The sequence below is a fragment of the Hermetia illucens genome, chromosome 3 (assembly GCF_905115235.1).
Source record: "Hermetia illucens chromosome 3, iHerIll2.2.curated.20191125, whole genome shotgun sequence".
In the NCBI taxonomy this organism is placed as follows: Eukaryota; Metazoa; Arthropoda; class Insecta; order Diptera; family Stratiomyidae; genus Hermetia; species Hermetia illucens.
The window spans coordinates 49,657,944-49,674,018 of NC_051851.1; the positions used below are offsets into that span (position 1 = coordinate 49,657,944).

Here is a 16,075-nt window from a genome sequence, read left to right on the forward strand (position 1 = left end):
GAAGCTTTCACAAAGCAGGCATTCCTCTACTAGTCATACATTCATATGGCTAACCCGAAGTAGTGTTTGACATTTTTTCAACAGTATTATCTTTTATATTAATTTTATTAATGCAGGCCTTAACGAAAGCGATCCTTGTGATTGTTTCTTTGGCGAATGCGAATGACGACAGTACAGGAAAACGTGGTAGGATCGTTGGAGGGAAACGAGCACCTCAAGGGAAGTACCCGGGAATGGTAATATTTCTGGTAAAGAATCATTTATTATAACACGATCGAAAAAATTTGAACGCCTCAGGTCTCCCTACGTTTATATGAAAGTCATATATGCGGTGGATCACTCCTTTCTCCAACCTTTATATTGACAGCTGCACATTGCTTCGAGGGTACCAAAAAGTTCAATGAAAAAACTGCCAGAGCATACAAGGCAATGGTTGGTGACGTTCACCGTGAAGCCAAGAAGGGAAGTTCAAAATTTCGCCAGATAATAGCAGCGAAAGGAATTGTCGTCCACGAAAATTATGATACGACAACGGACGCGAATGACTTAGCTATGATCCAAGTGAGAAACAAATTTTGCTTGTAAAAACCTTGTCTTGAAAATTAGTCTTTTCTTATATATTTGCAAAAACTTTTTGCATCTCGTATCTTGCCACATATACTTTTTCTCCAATCACTCGTTTCAACAATGATTGAAGGAACTCTCTCCCCTATAGCTTCGTAAGCCTGCTATTTTTAATAGAAATGTGGGCAAGATGACCCTCGCGAAAAAAGTCCCGCCCAAGGATACTGCATGTACGGTGATTGGATTCGGAGTCACCACTAATAAGGTAAGTGATGTTTTTCTCGGTTTTCATTTGACTTTCTCTTCCCTTTACTTCTAGACTGATGACTTTGAGCCGAGCGACAGACTTCTGGAAGCGACGGTTTTCATTATGTCTATGAAGTCATGTGAGAAACAAGACCTTGGGGAGGTAAATCCAAAAACCCAAATTTGCGCCGGAAATTTAAACGAGGGAAAAGATAGTTGCCAGGTGAGATTTTTATGAATTTTTTTCTTTAATGGTGCGAGTAACACCCGTCACTCGTTATTTTCAGGGTGACTCTGGCGGTCCATTAATTTGCGGTAACAAACTTACCGGAGTAGTTTCATTTGGTGCTGGATGCGCTGATAAGGAAATTCCAGCCATATACACCTCCGTTCCAACGTATTTAAAGTGGATTCAAAAGCATTTGCAGGATAAAAATAAACCTGGCAGGAAATTGAAGGATCAAAAGTTAGTATAATAATTTAGAGCTTCACTATTGTAAACTGTAGTCCTCTGAAATAGCAGGCGTATTGTAAGACGACCACTAAAAAGTAATCACGTAAACAACCATCATGTCAGCCTTCCACTACTTTTCTCATCATTGAGTGTGATTTACGAGTGCTTTGTGGTATTGTGAGGAACTACCACCAGAGTTAAGGAGGGTTTCAATGAAAACCTGTTGTGAAGTCAATTTACAAGTTCGGTTTGTGGCCTCGTCGCTTTTTACATATTTAAATCAAAGTAGTACCCTCATAGAAGCTGCTAGATTGACCCATTTTAGTGAAAATTAATTTGCTTTTATCTTAAATCAGAGATTCTATCAGAACCAGATCAAAAAATTAGCACTCAAGTCAATATTTAAATCTAATTTGGCGTTACTTTGTAACGAACAGAATTTATACGGTCGAAATTTAAGCCATGTAACCATTCATTTCATTAAAAGGAGTGATTAATATTCAATTTATTTATTGGTATATATATATAATTTATTTCATATAAGTTACTAATACAGAAAGATAAGACATTTCAGTTTCGCATTGTCCTCAGAGCGGAGGGTAAACGAATAATTTAAGAGGAAGGTATAAGATTCGTAAGGAGGCCATGCTACATGGCATTGCATTGAAAACATTCCTAATATCGGTGTTAATTTTAAAGACAACCGAAGTAATCACTAACGGCCAAAGATGTTGTGGGAATAGCATCCTAGACTGTAACTTGCGCTTTCTAAGGAGGATCAAGAACATATCTGACAATAATGGACCTAATGGGAATGAAAATTGTCTCGAGAACAACGGTTGGCCGGAGAAAATCGACGAGTGCCGAGTCGGGCAAACAAACAAGAGCAACCAACAGGAGGAGGCCGAATTGTCAAGAAAGAAGCTATCACCGACTATTTACAACTGGTGGCATAGAGTGAGAACCCTCAATATTTACCAGGAATAACACATTAGAATTTAATTTTTATATAAAAAAAAAGGAACCTTGAATTTGTTTTTCTCCAAACTACGTTCTTCAAACTGATACGACATTTTTCGCAAGTCTCATTATTAGAATCCGTGTTGAATGTCGATGTCACCAAAGTGTCATACCACTTTAAACGTACTTTCTAGTGAACGTCTGTTACAGCGGTCAAGAGAAACTAACAATTTTTTTGTATTTCTCCTGCACGGGAACGGCTCGCCTTGATCGGTTTCGCCACCTTACTCGATCAAAGGTCTGATTTGGATAGAGTTGCGATGTTTCCAAGTCACCATTCATTCTATCGAGTGATCGTTGTTTCGGCCTGCCTTTTGGTCATTCCACATCGACCTTGATGTTTAGATTAATCTTAGTAAGATAATTCTCCAGCACAACACCTTTGTCTCCATTGCTGCGGGGCACCCTTCATTGTTTTTTACAGTCGTTAACACTCAGAGCCGTAGAGGGCAAAATAGGGCAGACGACATTGTACTCAATTTTAAATTTGAGACATTTGAGACATCACAAGGAACACCTTTTTCCCGGGATCAGCTTTGCTATGAGACGCTACGGGAACTTCATCTGCATAGAGCAGTGTACAGAGTGCTGGACTTTGGGTGCCCCGTGTGACAGTGTGGCATACCAGATTAGTTCGTGCGGTACACGGTCAAACGCTTTCGTTAGATCCAGAAATGCAATGTAAACAGGGCTATACTTCTCATGGTGTTTCTCCATGAGTAACTGTGCAACGTGTATTGCGTCAATAGTTTCGTACATCTTGACAAATCCAGCTACATTCACGGTTATTTGAACTATGCTGAGAATACGGTTCTCAAGAAAGTGTTCGAAAATCTTCATGGGAGAGCAAGATGGCGTTCTATCTTTCTCAATAACTCGATTGAATGACTCACTGATCTTCAGCGCTGAGTCTCTGCTCTTCATTTTCCAGGACTCAGATGCGACATCGTCAAGTCCTGTTGCTTTCCCCGGATTCATTCCTTTTCTTGCTTCCTCGATTTCAATACCGCTAATAGGTGGAATTGCTCCAAATATCGGGGGTGCTTGTGAAAGTGGAGCATAAACCAATTCTTAAGTTGAAATCTGCTCAAATTATTACCGATAGATACGTCGATCAGTAAGTAAAATATCGTTGTTGTCATTAACGCAACAGAAGTGTTCGTTATCCTCTGTGGGTTGGGGTCGGCTTTTGACAACTCGACACAGATCTCTCTCACCATCTCGAATGTTAAATTAAGCGCAAAAGATCTTTGAAACGGACTGATTCCTGATTCACCTTCTCAAAAATTTACAAATTGGCCAAAATTTACAAGACAGAAATGGTGGTCAAAGGGTAGTATAGGTCCCAGGGCGAAACGCGGGTTGGTACCCATCATGAAGTATAAAACCTGGCAAACGCCTGCTAAACCAACATCAACAGCTCTACTATCAAATCCCATCTCTACTTCCACGTGGTGACTGCTGGGAGTTCTCTCTTAATGAAAAGGTGCAGACAGAAACGGATGAAGGCTAGTCTCCTACGCCTAAATACATACAGGACAAATTGGACTAACGATTTGTGCATATTCTCATCGAACATGCGCTCCCTGTACAGATTGAATGCTTCCCAGCAGCTAGTCCGTTTCCCAATAAAAGTTGGTTGATGTAACAGCGTTACAAGATATATACTGGATTGCCTTCATTGATGTGCAGCCCAAGATTTCGCCCCGTTTGCCGCCTGCTCGATCTGGATGTAGGCAGTTTGTACGTCTCGGGTGGTTCTTCCCATGATGTCGATATCGTCAGTATAGACCTCTTGGGTTTACCATCACGGATAACCTTCTCCAGGGCCAGGTTAAAGAGGGCGCATGATAGGGCATCCCCTTGTCGTAGACCGTTGTTGATGTCGAATGGTCTTGAGAGTGATCCCGCTGCTTTTATCTGGCCTCGCACATTGGTCAGGGTCAACCTAGTCAGTCTTATCAATTTCGTCGGGATACCGAATTCTCTCATGGCCGTGTACAGTTTTACCCTGGCTATGCTATCATAGGCGACTTTAAAGTCGCTGAATAGATGATGCAACTGTTGCCCATATTCCAACAGTTTTTCCATCGCTTGCCGTAGAGAGAAAATTTGATCTGTTGCTGATTTGCCTGTAGTGAAGCCTCTTTGATATGGGCCAATGATGTTCTGGGCGTATGGGGCTATCCGGCCTAGCAAAATAGGAGAGAATATCTTATAGATGGTACTCAACAACGTGATACCTCTATAATTACCGCACTGTGTGATATCTCCCTTTTTATGTATGAGACAGACAATACCTCGTTGCCAATCGTCCCATACCTTGAGCACAAGTTGATGAACCACTTGGTGCAACTAGTCGCTTTCATATTTAACCAATTCGGCTGTGCATGGACTGTTTCCCCTATACTTGGTAGTGGCAGTATTTGTCCGTCGTCTTCAGTTGAGGGGACCTCCAACTAGCCGATGTTCTGGTTGTACAGTAGCTCATCATAGTAATCAACCCATTGCTCCAATATGCCCCATTCTCTCGGAAATCAGATCACCCTCTTAGTCTCGGCAGGATGAGCATCGAGGTGTATAAGGCTTCATCCTGCTGACATGTTGGTAAAACGTCTGCGCTTGGTGCGGTTTCTCCCTCACAGACTTATTGTTTCTTCCAGGATTCCTTTTTCCGTCTGTGAAGTCGCTTGTCCGCTCGACGGAGTTTATGATAAGTTTCTGCGCGTGCCCGTGTTCTTTGAGAATGCAACATTACTCGGTATGCAACATTCTTCCGTTCCATTGCTAGCTTACATTCATCGTCAAACCAGCCGTTCCGACTTTTTTTGCGACTGGGACCAAGATGAATACACAACCTTAATACTCAAAACGTCACTTCTTCTTGGATCGGAATTCGATCGGTATGCCAATAAGTCTTTGCGTCTCCGGTTTTCTTATAAACACACTTTGTTCGCTCGATATTACACCAACAAAACTGTGGTTTGTCTGTAATTATGGTTTTGGTGCAAATACTTACCGCTTGCTCCTTTGCGATATTTCAAAATAATGTCCGTTTATTTTCGGTCTTAGGACCATAATCAACATTTGTACGACACCACGATCCACACATTCTCGAATATGTATTTATCCACTTACTGAACACTGCACCATCGCAGCGTACGCAATAAGTTTTATCTGGCTTTTAATTCCCATTTCACCCCATGATCCTCGATTCTGCTTCGCGAAATTTTATTAGCTACTTTAACTTTATTTTCACGACTTTACCATACTTGCATTAAAATCAGCCCCTTTCCCGATGCAACTCTCAAATAATGAATACTTGCGTTTCCTTCTTGCCTTCCCCTTTTTTGAAACGGTTTCAGTTCTCTAGAGTTTTGTTTTTAGAAGTCACACATTTTCCATTTTTACTAAAGCTTGCTGAGTTCCTGATGTCCAATTGTCCTTGCTGGTCTGGAGGTCTGCAGTTTTGAATTCACCACAATAAGAATGAATGACGATAAGACGATATTATGTTTACATGGATCATGTATGCTCTATCAGGGCGAGGGTATTCAAAACGTCGAAGGGAACGAAAATACAAGCGAATAAATCGGTCCAAACTATCAGCGAACAGTGAGGGTTCAGGGAGTACAACGCTAGCGTTCAATATCATTGCTCTGGGTTCGAATCCCTGCCGTCATGGATGTTTGTGTTCCTCTTATATTTGCCTCACAGCAGTGAGCTTAACGCATGCACAGCATTTCGAAGAAGAAGCACCATCTCAGTGAAAATGAAAAGAAAAAAAGCAATAACAGCAAACAGGCTGTGACCCCTACTATACTCCAAAAAGGAGTGAATGGGGCATATGGTCTACTGCACAGTTTCCACTTTTTCGGCTCGGTATCTTCCGAAAATAAGTCCTTGAAATAAGTGACCACTTACTTTCCATTCCTCGTTTTTAAACTGGCTATATTTGGGAGAAGAAAATTGTACACTCTGGCAAGTATGGGGCCCTCTCCACCTTGAGCTCAATGTAAAACAAAGTCATTTCTGCGTGGCTAGGAGTTCACAGTTCCAAACTTTATACAAAATTTCGTGTCAATAGGTATCAACGTTTCTGATAAACGGGTATGTGGTAGATAGACAGACAGTGGACCGTTTTGAATAATGTTTTTTTTTTTAAAAAAAAAACAACACAAAACTTTGAAAAGCATACTAACTTTTGCGAAAATTTGGACCGCAAAATACGCATTACTGACCGTCCTAAGCGAAAACGTCATCTGTATAAAACGTATAATCTTTCTGCTGAAGCCTAAAGTGGGTGTAGACAAATATGCAGACTCCGCAAAGAAAGTTGAAATATCATAAGCCGATTACAGCGGCTATCAAAATGAGCAAGAAATCAGTAGTGGTTAAGTGCAACCACTTGGAAGAAATCCCCACGGAATTGAAGACTTGTGGAATTCTCCAGTTTTGCGTAGAGTTAAAATTGGTGAGCGAATGTAATATGTTATGACTTAGGGAATCATATGGCGATACACATATAGCGATGATGAGGCCGATTGAAAGTGCGAAAAAAGTAACTACAGCAAGCAATTTACATATTGAATGGTAAGTGTAGCAACAATGAGACAAATTGCCCCAGTTGCCTTGGAAATGTGGAGGGGACAACCAATTTATTAAGTCTAATATTTGCTCCACAGGACATTTACTGATTTCTGTAATGTGTGCAACATTATAGAAATCAGTAAATGTCCAGTATGCCGAGAGGCGTTAATCTTTTTGCGTAATTTAATTTCATGCAATTATTACTGAGCTTCTATTGAGTGACCTAAAGATTGCTCCCCCGAAGGGTGCACGGAAAGAATATCGACATCGCCATCACATGTAAACTATATAAAGATCTGCATAGTAATGTTTGGGCAGTAAACCAAAACAATAATCCTGCGAGTGGAGCTGCCAAATATCGAACTGGAGAAAAAACGAGAGGAAACCCATACAACGGATTTACATTTTTAAGGATCAAAGCTAAACACATCTTCATCTGTAACACTGTGCTAGCCCTTACATGAGACGAACTCACATCATTGCCGAAGGAATTAACTTTCGGCAGAAGTCGCGCCAACCCCAGAATAATAGTTGTTGATTTCATTATGTGGGCTGAAAAATGGGATAGTAGAAAACCCAATGTAGGAGGAAATACAGTATCTACTTTTTATCACTTTTCACGACTAATTGTGAGAAACTGCCCGACGACTTGGTTCCAACCGATAATTTTCAAATTTTTGTGTGAGCTTTCTTTCTTGAGCTGGTGTCTGAAACTTCTAGAAAAGAGCACATTCGAACTGCATCCCCTGGTTTATTACGACAGAGACTCCAAAGCGGTGAATCCACTCTCGGCACACGGATTCAGCACGTGACTGTACCTCAGCCCATCGCGAAAATCGGTCAATAATAGTGAGGCAATACTTGTAGCATGCGAGTCTCGCAAATAGTCTACAGTGTCAACATGTATGATGTGGAAGCATTCTGTTGACACATGTACGGCCAGAAATATTACTAAAGACTACTCGGTTCGATGTCTGAATGCTAGGGTGCGTAAAAACGTGCACTGACCGAAATGTCGTGGGAATATATGGGCAAGCTTCTTTTTCAGGGATCTCGTTGCAGATAGAGGAAGGTGAACCGAAGATAAGGAACTCTTTGAACTTGTATTTGAAATTCGGCTGTAGACATTAAAGAACTGCGTCATCTTTTTGGGCCGCAATGTTTGCTGAAAAATCGACTGCGGCTGGGATTTTGTTCTCAGAGATCCGGGACAAAGGTTAGTCACTTAGTTGTCTTTACCGAAGATATGTTGAATGTCCGAAGTAAACTGGCTAATGAGAGTTAGGTGCCGAAGTTGGTTTGGGGGCCTTTAATCGGGCTTTTACCAAGAGGCAAAAGCCAAACGGTTATGATTCGCGAATTGTGTGAACGACCTGCCTGGAAAAACGGAAGTATTTGATGCTCAGATATTCGGCGAGGGCGGAGTGCTGAAGCGGGTCCAAAGTATCGGTCCGTCACGAAAGGATATTACTGAAATCATTCGAAGGTCTGAAAATTGTGATTGTTAACACTGAAAGTATCAACATTTTTTGGTGAAGTGAACGCTCAAGGAAGTACTCCTTAAGCACACAATGTTAACGAAAAGCTAAAAGGCGCTGTCAAAGTGGAATAAACCGATCCGAGAGGGAAATTACACGTGCTTAAAAAAAACACCACGAAAAATATAAGCGGCTACCCCAAAAACCCAACGGAAGTGACTAAGACTCTTATCCATTAGGTGGCGCATACAAGGCACCCATATTAACACTACTGTTACATACTTGCCCCAAGTTTTTACAGAACATAACTATAACACTTTTTGCTGGAGGTGTGAGCCTACAAGCAGCCCATTTAAATCCCGATATCCTCTGGAGTAGGGGATGATGGGGTTCTAAACGTAGCGGAAAAAAAACTAAGTAAAAATGGGATAGAATGAAATTTCGGGTTTTTGGGATACCCTGAAAAAGGAGTATTCCCAATGCATTGGAAGAGGCAAGCCTTTCTTATATTGACGCGACACGTTTTCTGAATACCATACGCAAATTATTATATCAGGGACTGCTCCCGATTACAGGAAAGGAGGCCTTTTAAACGAATAGTTCGGCAAAATCGATTATAGCGTAATCAGTAGAGTGATTAGTTTAGCTAGTGCCCCAATGGAAGAATAAAGAAAAACTATCCCCATTCCTGATAACCTGTAGGGTCCCATGAGGTCCCATCCTAGGTCCTTTACTGTAAATAATTATGCATTGACGCTACACCGTCTTAATCGGTTTTCGAATAATATTGACTTAGCAGGCGTATAAACGACGATGTGAACTATGCATGAGAAGTTAGGGTAGGAAGAGTTCAGAAAAAAATAGAACAGAGGAAAGTTTAGATGAACCGCAGTCAACAACCAATCCAGCCCTTTAGAGAGATTGGAAGGAAACGGCTGTTTTAGTGAATATTAATCCATTGCGTGGAGGTCGAACTTTTCCCCCCTTAAAAGGCATACACAGTAAGCGGGTTTTAATAAAGTTTTGTTTTACGTGAAATTTGAAAACTAATTAATAACTTTATAAATCGTTTTTCCTCCAGTTCAATTTAAGAAGAAAAGACTTACATATGAATGCACGCTTGAATATACTTTTGTGATTTGCATGACTGACAATGATCGACCCGTCAGGGAAACATTGACACTCGGGCACTCACGACAACCCGCTTCATTTATGAAAATCATATCTGAAAAACGGCCCATCAGGCCAAAGCAAATGTTGAAATATTGCAAGTTAATAGAGTCTTTACTTATTTTGGTCATAGTGTCAGGATCATACTTATCTGATGTGCAAGTGCCTGTGGGAAAATATCCAGGAATGGTACTTTTGACTGTAAATTTAAAAGAAATTGAATAAATTGCTGAACAAAGTTGATCATTCTAGGTGTATATCCATACAAATATAAACAACGAGACGCACATATGCGGTGGGTCGCTAATAAATTCCGAATTTGTTCTCACTATCACAAAATGCCTGAAGCAATCAAAAAGGGAGCCTGAATTTTATCAAATAATTGGTGGCGATTATAATTATGACATTAATTTGAATGGGAATAAGACTACTCGTCAGACAGTACATGCTGCAAAATTTTTCATAAACAGGGGTTCGCAAAACTCTCTTGCATTAATTCAGGTGAGTGTAGTGTAAATCCATATTTGTAATCCTTTGACGGCATCTTCATGTCTAACTTTCCTTCTCTATCCACATTAGCTGGCACGCCCAATACAGATCAACGAATATTTTCGACCTATAGAATTGGTTCAGGCAAATCCACCTAGTGATGCAGTTTGCACAGTTGTTGGATGGAACTTGAATGCTACTGGGGAGCAGGTCGACACTCTTATGACTGATTTCCGTTTAGATAGTGAACATTGCTTTTCCCTTTAGAAAACAGAGCTCCATTATTCCACGCAATTTCTTCTTGTAACTGATGTTTTTCTGGTGCCAATGGACATATGTGAAAACTCTCAAGGAACCAAATTGAATACTGAAAAATTTATATGCGCTGAAAGTTTAGAGGAAAATCAAGGAAAAGTTCAGGTAAGTTTACAATTAGATAGGAAAAATCTCCTGAAAAGTATCAACTTATATAGGAAAGATAATAAGTAGTTTTGTCAATGAATTCCAATATTTCAAATAAATTGAAAAATACGTTTCCTATAACACCTTTTATTATTCATAACATATTACCACTGAAGCAAATGATTTTGCAAATAGAAATCAGTGTGGGCTATCCGCTGCTCCATTCGTCTCCCAATTAAATAACTTTCGTTAAATATTTCTTTTATTAATTAAGCACTCTTGATACTTTTACTGCTCATAATAGGAACTGGCGTCTAAAAATACACTAAAAGTATTCCCCTCTTCAATTTGACCAAATAATGAATTCAATAATGTGTTTAATATGCCGTTTAGTCTTTTCCCAATTATTCCTCTTTATTTCACAATTCCCATCCCGTCCCTCATTCAAATACAATACTTAATACTTCAACTAATTAATGACCTAACAACTGCTCCCTTTCCCTAGTTCAATTTTAATTAAACGATTTCTATTTTTTTTAATTTTCCAATGGTGCAAGCTAGAAGAGAACCGAGCTAACCGTTCGTTGACTCTCATAAACTTGCCCATATTGCACATTATTGGGTGCAGCAGGGGTCGCTGAGGAGAATGACCTGCCGCCCACTATAAAACAATTGTACGTTGTTGTGGTGCTGAGCCCGGCATAGACTTAAACTCAAGGCCATGGACCAGGAACAAAAAGTTAGCGAACTGGGACCGGCTGATCGTTGGACAGGGGAACACTTGGACCGGAGAGTAGAGGTAGTCGAGATTTTAACCTTGTATGGGAAGATTAGTGGCGAGAGTGTCTGCGAGAATTTGAAGGTGAAAAGAAAGAAAGTGAAAATTGTAACGTATGAGTAGTCATTTCATCAGGTATTGTAGGCATGTGTTATACCACTAGGAAAACAAACAATTATAATAATTCGGTATTTCTTTAAACAAAGTATTGGGGGGGAAATTATAAAAGGAAGAGCATCCTTTTTAAAAGTATGTTCGGAAGGTGAAAAATATTGACATCCTCCGAAATCAGCGACATTGGCACTACTATAAAAGGAACACCAGACGTCAGAAGAACTTCAGTGTTCGGAGTAGTACCGGATCAAGGGAGTCGAAAAGATAGTGCAGTGCAAGCAATTACAATCAAATTCCTCACAAATCGGAACTTTAGAGGACGACCAACATTCCCGTAAACTCGAAAGCTGTCGAACAAGACGATGAAGTCCTCCGCATCGGCATCGCTAATCTAAAAGCACCTCTAACTCAACACCTGCTCCGCACACGTGAGCTAGTTTCAGAGTTTTTATTGTGCTGTGTTTAAGTGTTTTATAGATTAATTTGATTGCAATGGGCACAGTTTAGAAGACGTTCAATTTTACGAATTTAATGGCAAATATGGATTAGTGAATTAGGCCGCGATGTTAGGTATGGACGGAGAAACTTAGTGGTTGATTAAGATCTCTTGGTTGAATTTTTGAGATGACGATGGATGCAGCTTGATGTTGGTGTGTAGTAATAATTGCAGCGTTAGGACAGCTCTTATGTATATTCCTACGTAGGGGATTTTCCTTTTTCCCTTACTCCTCTCTAGTCTCGCAAAACTCATCTAGATTAGGGTCATCCTCCAGTATCATAGCCTGAGGATATTAAGGTGAGGTGGGAACCACAGGGGCCGTGCCTCACAAAACATCTGAGGTCGTGGAAACATTGATCGAGGATGTGATCCGTCGTGGATCCTCGCGCGCGGTCGAACCGTCTTGTTTTTATTTTTCCTCTCCAGGTTTAGCCCGCGTGTTGTTTATTTCGATAGGTTCACGCGAATCCCCCTGTTTGGTTTATTTTGCAGCATCCGTCTGTCTGTCTGTCACACACCACTTTCTGAGAAACGGTTATACCAATTGACTCGAAATTCGCCCATACCTACAATAAGTAAAATCTTTTTACGTTGAGGTTAAGGGGCCCTCATACATGCGGTGTACATTTTGTTTTTTTCAGCGAATATAGTCATATTCGGAGTCAAATGAAAGGTCTCGATTAATATAATACTTTTAGAGACTAGCGCTAGTTTTGACATTTGTTCTTTAATGCATAAAAAAACGGCTCAATGAATCACTACCATCCTAGTCTACAAACTGAATTTCTATGATTGTTGTTGTCAATAAGTCGTGAAAATTTCAAAGAATTAGAATGGGAGTATTAACTATAAAATTAATTTATTAATTAATTAATTTTTAATTTTAGGTCATTTCAAATTAACCCAAAATTCTTACCATTGGGAAAAACGGTGTCTCTAGCGAACCAGAGAATTATTGGTGCATTTCCGTACTGTTTAATTCGGGCAAATTATTTAAAAGGGAATGGATAATCAATTTGGCTACATTGCAATCTCAAGGACATAAATTGTACATGCAATTGGCGATAATCAGAAGACCATCGGACCAAATGGCCGGATACGAGTAAGAGGGGAGAACTACCTCAAAATCCTAAAAAGATGGCGAAATTAATTGTGAAGATCCCCCGCAAATATTTAAGCTGCATCGAAGTGCTCCGTTGACACGTGCTTGCATGCCTCTATGCCATCGGGAATCTGGGGGGAGGGGCTGTTCTTTCAGCACTTCCCGTCCAGTCCAGCCCAAAAATTTAATTCAATTAACCGATGCGTGGGTCCGTAGAGCACTGAGAGTTTTGCGGGGCTAGCGAGCAGGAGCTAAACTAAAATGATATATCTAGTGAATGAAATCATATAGATTAAAATAATGTCAGAAGAAAAATTAAATAATCAAATAAAAATATAATCAAAATAAAAAATGAAAATGCAAAAAAATTAATGCAAAATAATCTGACACCGTCTACCCGGATTAGAACAGAGCCTTGGCCTTTAAATTCAATATGAGTCGTCCCTGCAATCCGGCTGTTGTCCAGTAGAGGGAAAACTTTCTTGGTCCACAAACGACACAGACTCTGAACAGCCCAAATTTTGTTTAAGGAATTGAGGAAAACCATCATCCATTTGACTTCGGATCGCATTAATTGGGCAGAAACTTTTTTCTCGGTTCCCGGCCCATGGATCCCTCTGTTCTGAGCTAGAACCCAAATTTACAAAAGTAGATGACTTGCGCTTTCGTCCAGGGTAGAGACAAATTATCAGATGTTGACTAAAGTTTGCTTTTGGTAGCAGCGTGACCGAAGTAGTTACTAGGTATTAGTTTCCCTCCCTGAACAACCTGCCGGGAATACTGATGGGCGCTGGGCTGCCGTTAAAAATGATTTCAGCCCTGGTGTGGATCAATTTGTCGTCTATATTCGTGGAAACCTTGAGGTTAATCGATGAACGTAAAGATCTGGGAGCTCTGTCTGCCAGTACAATGAGTGAGATACGCTGGTACTCTGTTACTAGGAACAAGTATTCCACCATTTTGTCAATATAATTTTTCTAAGCTTTCAAAATTTTAAAAGTTCTCTATAAGCTGTTCTTAAAACCATCAAATTTTGGAATATAGACCACAATATAGAGCGGAGATTTACCTGCTGTCAGTAACAATAGCATTAGGTTGAAACTGACCCTCCTGTGTGAAATCGTTACCTCCTCTCTCAGTATTACATTGAAGTGAATAGTTAAGATAATCAATGCATATATACTAGGAGCTATGTACAAATGGACCTATTGTGTACTCAAATGTTACTACATTAAAAATCTGCAAACCTTCGATACCAGAGGCGTTAAGGTGTGGGATCCCACTTGTTTTTGTCCTACAGGACTTGACCTTGACTATGTATATAATATATGCTTTCTCTATCACCGAGTCATTGACCTTGGTCAAAAGAGAAAGGGTCAACAGAAACGGACCGAAGATAAGCACCATTAAAGCGAATAATCTTAGTTTGACTAGTCATCGCACTCTTCCTATTTACTATTATTACAGGAGCGTCGAACAATTTGTATATCCATTCAACATTATTTTTCTAACAGCCGCACCGAACTTGATGACGCTTTACATATTAACAGCATTAAGTCTCCTTTCGCGGTTTAGTTCAAAATCTAGAAATGCAACTATCTCAACACCAATAAATTGAGGTTGTTCAGCGTCAATATTCTGTCTACCGTGCTATATGGGAACATTATACTTAAAGTAAATATTGTTATCCGGAAGGTCGAGATGACGTAAATCTCGTCTGCGTCGTGTTATCTGGGTATACTATCTGAAACAACGTCAAATGTCGGCTTGCTGGACTTGGATCACAAGGCATAAGTGGCAAGCGGATAGATGTCACATTAAGAAAGGCCGATAGCTCCATTTCAGGTTATGTCATTTAATGGCATCTACTAAGCCGGGGTGACCGATGAGTGGGTCGCCTTAGAACACTGGAGGAAGAGTGCAGGTTTCTCAATCGATGAATTGCCCTGCTGTCTTGTTTTATACAAAATTTTAAAAATATGGGCTCCGAAATTCCGGAACAAATTTCCGTCCTATTGAAATGGTCGACCATTTACTACAAAACTGAAAACTTCAATACATCACCAACAATAAACATTTACGCTGCCATTCTAAAGTTAACTTTTTATTTTATAGGGGGTGGAGGGAGCTCAACTACTTTGTAACGGGAAACTTGCTGGAGTGGTGTTCTGTGGAATACAATATATGCACAAGGATCTACCATGCGCATATCTTTCGATACCATATTATAGTAATTGGATTTATAAAACTGCTGGTAGAGGGGACGATATCAAAATTACGAAAGGGTAATTTTTTTTTGATAAACATAGTTTCTAAATACGAATCGATATTTCAGCAGTGGCCACAGATTGCAAATAAGCAAAAAATCAAATGGCCTGACTAAGAAGGACTATGTCAATCATAAGTTTAATATTTTATATGTCCTTATTATTTTTGAATATGTTTTGTAAATATGGAAAATAGATATTTAAACAGAAATAAACGCAACGATTCAGTTGACTAGAAATTTATATGTCGTTTCTCAGTGTCCAGAGGGAAGGCGTACAATATGCTTTTCTTGCGGTGATAAAAAACCCTAGAGACCATTGTACCTGTTTGGAACATTCCCTAAAACTACCAATCTTTACTCAATTCTAAAACCAGATTATCTGTATGCACATATTCTGGCATTCACGTGAGATGATGAAACTCCCTCTCTCAGTCTCTTTATCGACTGGTGATTCTCCTGCGCTATCTCCATTAATACCCATTGTCGAACATTGTGCTTTCAATATCATCAACAGGGAGTCAATCTGAAATGCTCTTTGCAGTAGGGTTTAGCGGAATTCTGGTAAAGCAAGTAGCTATTACCAGGGCGATATGTAAGGACCCAAAATGTCAGACGCATCGTTGCGGTTCAATCTTTCAAGAAATCGAAACCCCACTGAGGCGTAAATGGCACATAAATATAATTCATTAGCGGCACGAATACCTCGCAGGAGATTATAATAACAAGACTGATGACCATTTTACTTCAAACCTTGAATTCAGGCAAAAAAACAAGGAATTATCATGGAGAACCTGGAGTATAGTATGAACTCTTCGAGGCTGCAATACTCCCAAGATTCTGGATCAGATATTTGGCCAATGAGCTGTGATGCGAAGTCAAAAGACAACAAATAGGAGCTAT

The 16,075-nt window shown here is 39.9% G+C and overlaps 2 protein-coding genes across 6 annotated transcripts; both read left to right on the forward strand.

Annotated features, from left to right (window-relative positions):
• Positions 1–18: 18 nt before the first annotated feature.
• Positions 19–1,763, forward strand: LOC119651998 (trypsin-like). Of its 4 annotated transcripts, none has more exons than XM_038055923.1 (6): positions 19–236; positions 298–561; positions 716–829; positions 884–1,033; positions 1,098–1,276; positions 1,334–1,763. In XM_038055923.1, exons 1-6 carry the CDS (start codon positions 111–113, stop codon positions 1,443–1,445), a joined length of 945 nt encoding a protein of 314 aa, XP_037911851.1. In that variant the 5' UTR covers positions 19–110; the 3' UTR covers positions 1,446–1,763. The 4 variants fall into 4 exon arrangements, with proteins under 4 accessions (XP_037911851.1, XP_037911852.1, XP_037911850.1 ...); XM_038055924.1 differs by having other exon boundaries at positions 1,318–1,459; XM_038055922.1 differs by having other exon boundaries at positions 20–236; positions 1,331–1,763.
• Positions 1,764–9,410: 7,647 nt separating this feature from the next.
• On the forward strand, positions 9,411–15,416 carry LOC119652437 (anionic trypsin-2-like). Of its 2 annotated transcripts, none has more exons than XM_038056579.1 (6): positions 9,411–9,711; positions 9,775–10,023; positions 10,102–10,221; positions 10,279–10,431; positions 15,022–15,191; positions 15,242–15,416. In XM_038056579.1, exons 1-6 carry the CDS (start codon positions 9,496–9,498, stop codon positions 15,354–15,356), a joined length of 1,023 nt encoding a protein of 340 aa, XP_037912507.1. In that variant the 5' UTR covers positions 9,411–9,495; the 3' UTR covers positions 15,357–15,416. The 2 variants fall into 2 exon arrangements, with proteins under 2 accessions (XP_037912507.1, XP_037912508.1); XM_038056580.1 differs by having other exon boundaries at positions 15,245–15,416.
• Positions 15,417–16,075: the final 659 nt, after the last annotated feature.

Bases quoted from the DNA above. Each gene is read 5' to 3' on its own strand.
- LOC119651998 (XM_038055922.1), top strand. From the start codon at position 111: ATGCAGGCCTTAACGAAAGCGATCCTTGTGATTGTTTCTTTGGCGAAT. The intron at 830-883 runs GTAAGTGATGTT...CTTTACTTCTAG, and splicing joins TCGGAGTCACCACTAATAAG to ACTGATGACTTTGAGCCGAG. The intron at 1,034-1,097 runs GTGAGATTTTTA...CGTTATTTTCAG, and splicing joins AGGGAAAAGATAGTTGCCAG to GGTGACTCTGGCGGTCCATT.
- LOC119652437 (XM_038056579.1), top strand. From the start codon at position 9,496: ATGACTGACAATGATCGACCCGTCAGGGAAACATTGACACTCGGGCAC. The intron at 10,024-10,101 runs GTGAGTGTAGTG...TATCCACATTAG, and splicing joins ACTCTCTTGCATTAATTCAG to CTGGCACGCCCAATACAGAT. The intron at 15,192-15,241 runs GTAATTTTTTTT...TCGATATTTCAG, and splicing joins GATATCAAAATTACGAAAGG to CAGTGGCCACAGATTGCAAA.